This window comes from Aplysia californica, unplaced genomic scaffold (genome assembly GCF_000002075.1).
Source record: "Aplysia californica isolate F4 #8 unplaced genomic scaffold, AplCal3.0 scaffold00443, whole genome shotgun sequence".
Taxonomy (NCBI): Eukaryota; Metazoa; Mollusca; class Gastropoda; order Aplysiida; family Aplysiidae; genus Aplysia; species Aplysia californica.
Window position 1 is genome coordinate 433,777 of NW_004797713.1, and position 2,054 is coordinate 435,830.

Here is a 2,054-nt window from a genome sequence, read left to right on the forward strand (position 1 = left end):
ATCATTGTTATTATCATCATCATCATCATTGTTATTATCATCATCATTATCATTGTTATTATCATCATCATCATCATTGTTATTATCATCATCATTATCATTGTTATTATCATCATCATCATCATTGTTATTATCATCATCATCATTATTATCATCATCATCACCATTGTTATTATCATCCTTTTCCATAATATCATCATTACCGTTACAAACATCTCTTCTGTGTCTGCACGTGACCTGCGACCCCTGACCCCCGACCCACTTGACCCCGTGACCTGTAACCCCTGAACTCTGACCCCGTGACCCCCTGACCTGTAACCCCCGACCCCTGACCCTCCCAGACATGGCGGTACAGAATGTGATCGGTGACAGCTTCAGAGGAGCCACTTGGGTGGCGCTACACAACGGAGGAGGAGTGGGATGGTGAGTTGTTGCTTTGTTTGTTTGTCTTCTGTTTGTTTGTTTGTTGTTTTTTGTTGTTCGTAGTTTTAATAAAAGTTTTACCGCCCATGCAACACAAAAAGGTTATACAAGCGAAGAAGATTGAAGGTGTTGCTAGAGACTGATATACAACGAAGAGAAGGAGAAGAAATGAGGACGATATAATATATTAGCATGCTTGGCAAGGAAGAAGTGGCTAACCTCACTAGTACAATATATTATTATGTTCAATTTGCCTCTTCCTTCTGATGTAATAGCACGGTCCATGGCGCACAAACTTCCCAGAGCAATTCCCCCCCTCCCCCCCCATTCTTGTTTTTTCTTCTTAAAAAAATAGAGAGCCTAGAGTGGAGACAATGGCAGTGGGTGATTTAGGAGTACAAATCTATGGCTGAGGACAGAACTGAATGATGAACTTAACTACTGCTCACTGCTATAACTATAGCGTCAGTTTATTAGAACATTCATTGTTTGTAAACCCTTTTGAAAAAATCGTATCATTCATTGTGTTTGTTTGCTTTTTTCTCTCTAGGGGTGAAGTGATGAACGGAGGCTTTGGTCTCCTTCTGGATGGTTCACAGGTAGGTGATACAAGATGTTAAGTAGTGTCTCTATTTCTTTCTTTCTTTCTTTCTTTCTTTCTTTCTTTCTTTCTTTCTTTCTTTCTTTCTTTCTTTCTTTCTTTTTTTCTAAAAAATAATCAATTAAATAATTTATTCGTTTATGTATTTATTTGCTCTATATTATTTCATTTATACGTTTATTAATGTATTTAATTGTCTATTCTTTCCCTATAATATCATAAACACAATGAACATAACGGTCGTCTTTCAGTCTCTTACTCTGTTCGTAATCTACTCTTTTATTTATTTGTTATTTATTTGAATCATAAAACTTTATTTTTTATTAATTCTTTGAATCATACATCTTAGAACACATCTTTATTTTTACTTACTTCTCTGAACCACACATCTCTGTATTTATTCCTTCTCTCAAACTTCTATTGCAAAGAGATTATTCTTGCTGTTACTTGTCACCTCCTCTATTCTTCTATATTTTTATTCCTATCCTATACACTTTCATTAAACAAAAAACAACCCCAACATTATTTTAATAAATATTTGATAACCCTTTAATTCTTTAACGATTCATTTTTTTTTTTCACTCATCCAGTGTGTCACTCTTTCATTCTGTTTCTATTATCAGGTCGTAACTAAATACGACTTCCTCTCTAATACGGGGTGCTCATTACGTCAGGTCGGGGCGCTTGTCCGACTTGACCGCCCGAAAACAAACGCCGATCCGACCCGCAATGGGCACCTCGTGTTATGCAGTAGTGTCTCATTACTCGTTCATTTATTCCCTCCCCCCCCTGTCTACTCCACGGGCAGGAAGCGGCTCACAAAGCGCGCGCGATGTTGGCCTGGGATGTCAGTAACGGGGTGAGTCGTCTTCTCCCAAACGTTTTTCCCTCAGCCGTTGTTTTTCGTAAGAGTTTTGTGTTTGTTTTAGCAGAGGTTTTACAGCGCTCGCAACATGCATTAGGTCATATGAGCGGCAACGGGTGGATTTCAACAGAGAAGTCCTTACAGGGAATCAGGCTTACTCTGCTC

General features: G+C 38.3%; 1 protein-coding gene across 1 annotated transcript in view; it reads left to right on the plus strand.

Annotated features, from left to right (window-relative positions):
- LOC101864005 (urocanate hydratase) overlaps window positions 1–1,883 on the plus strand; it is a gene marked incomplete at its 3' end in the record, with an annotated part of 17,757 nt that extends 15,874 nt beyond the window's left edge. The window contains 3 exon segments of the mRNA XM_013086197.1: window positions 342–423; window positions 974–1,022; window positions 1,833–1,883. Coding sequence (XP_012941651.1) covers window positions 342–423; window positions 974–1,022; window positions 1,833–1,883 — 182 coding nt within the window.
- Between the last annotated feature and the right edge of the window lie 171 nt (window positions 1,884–2,054).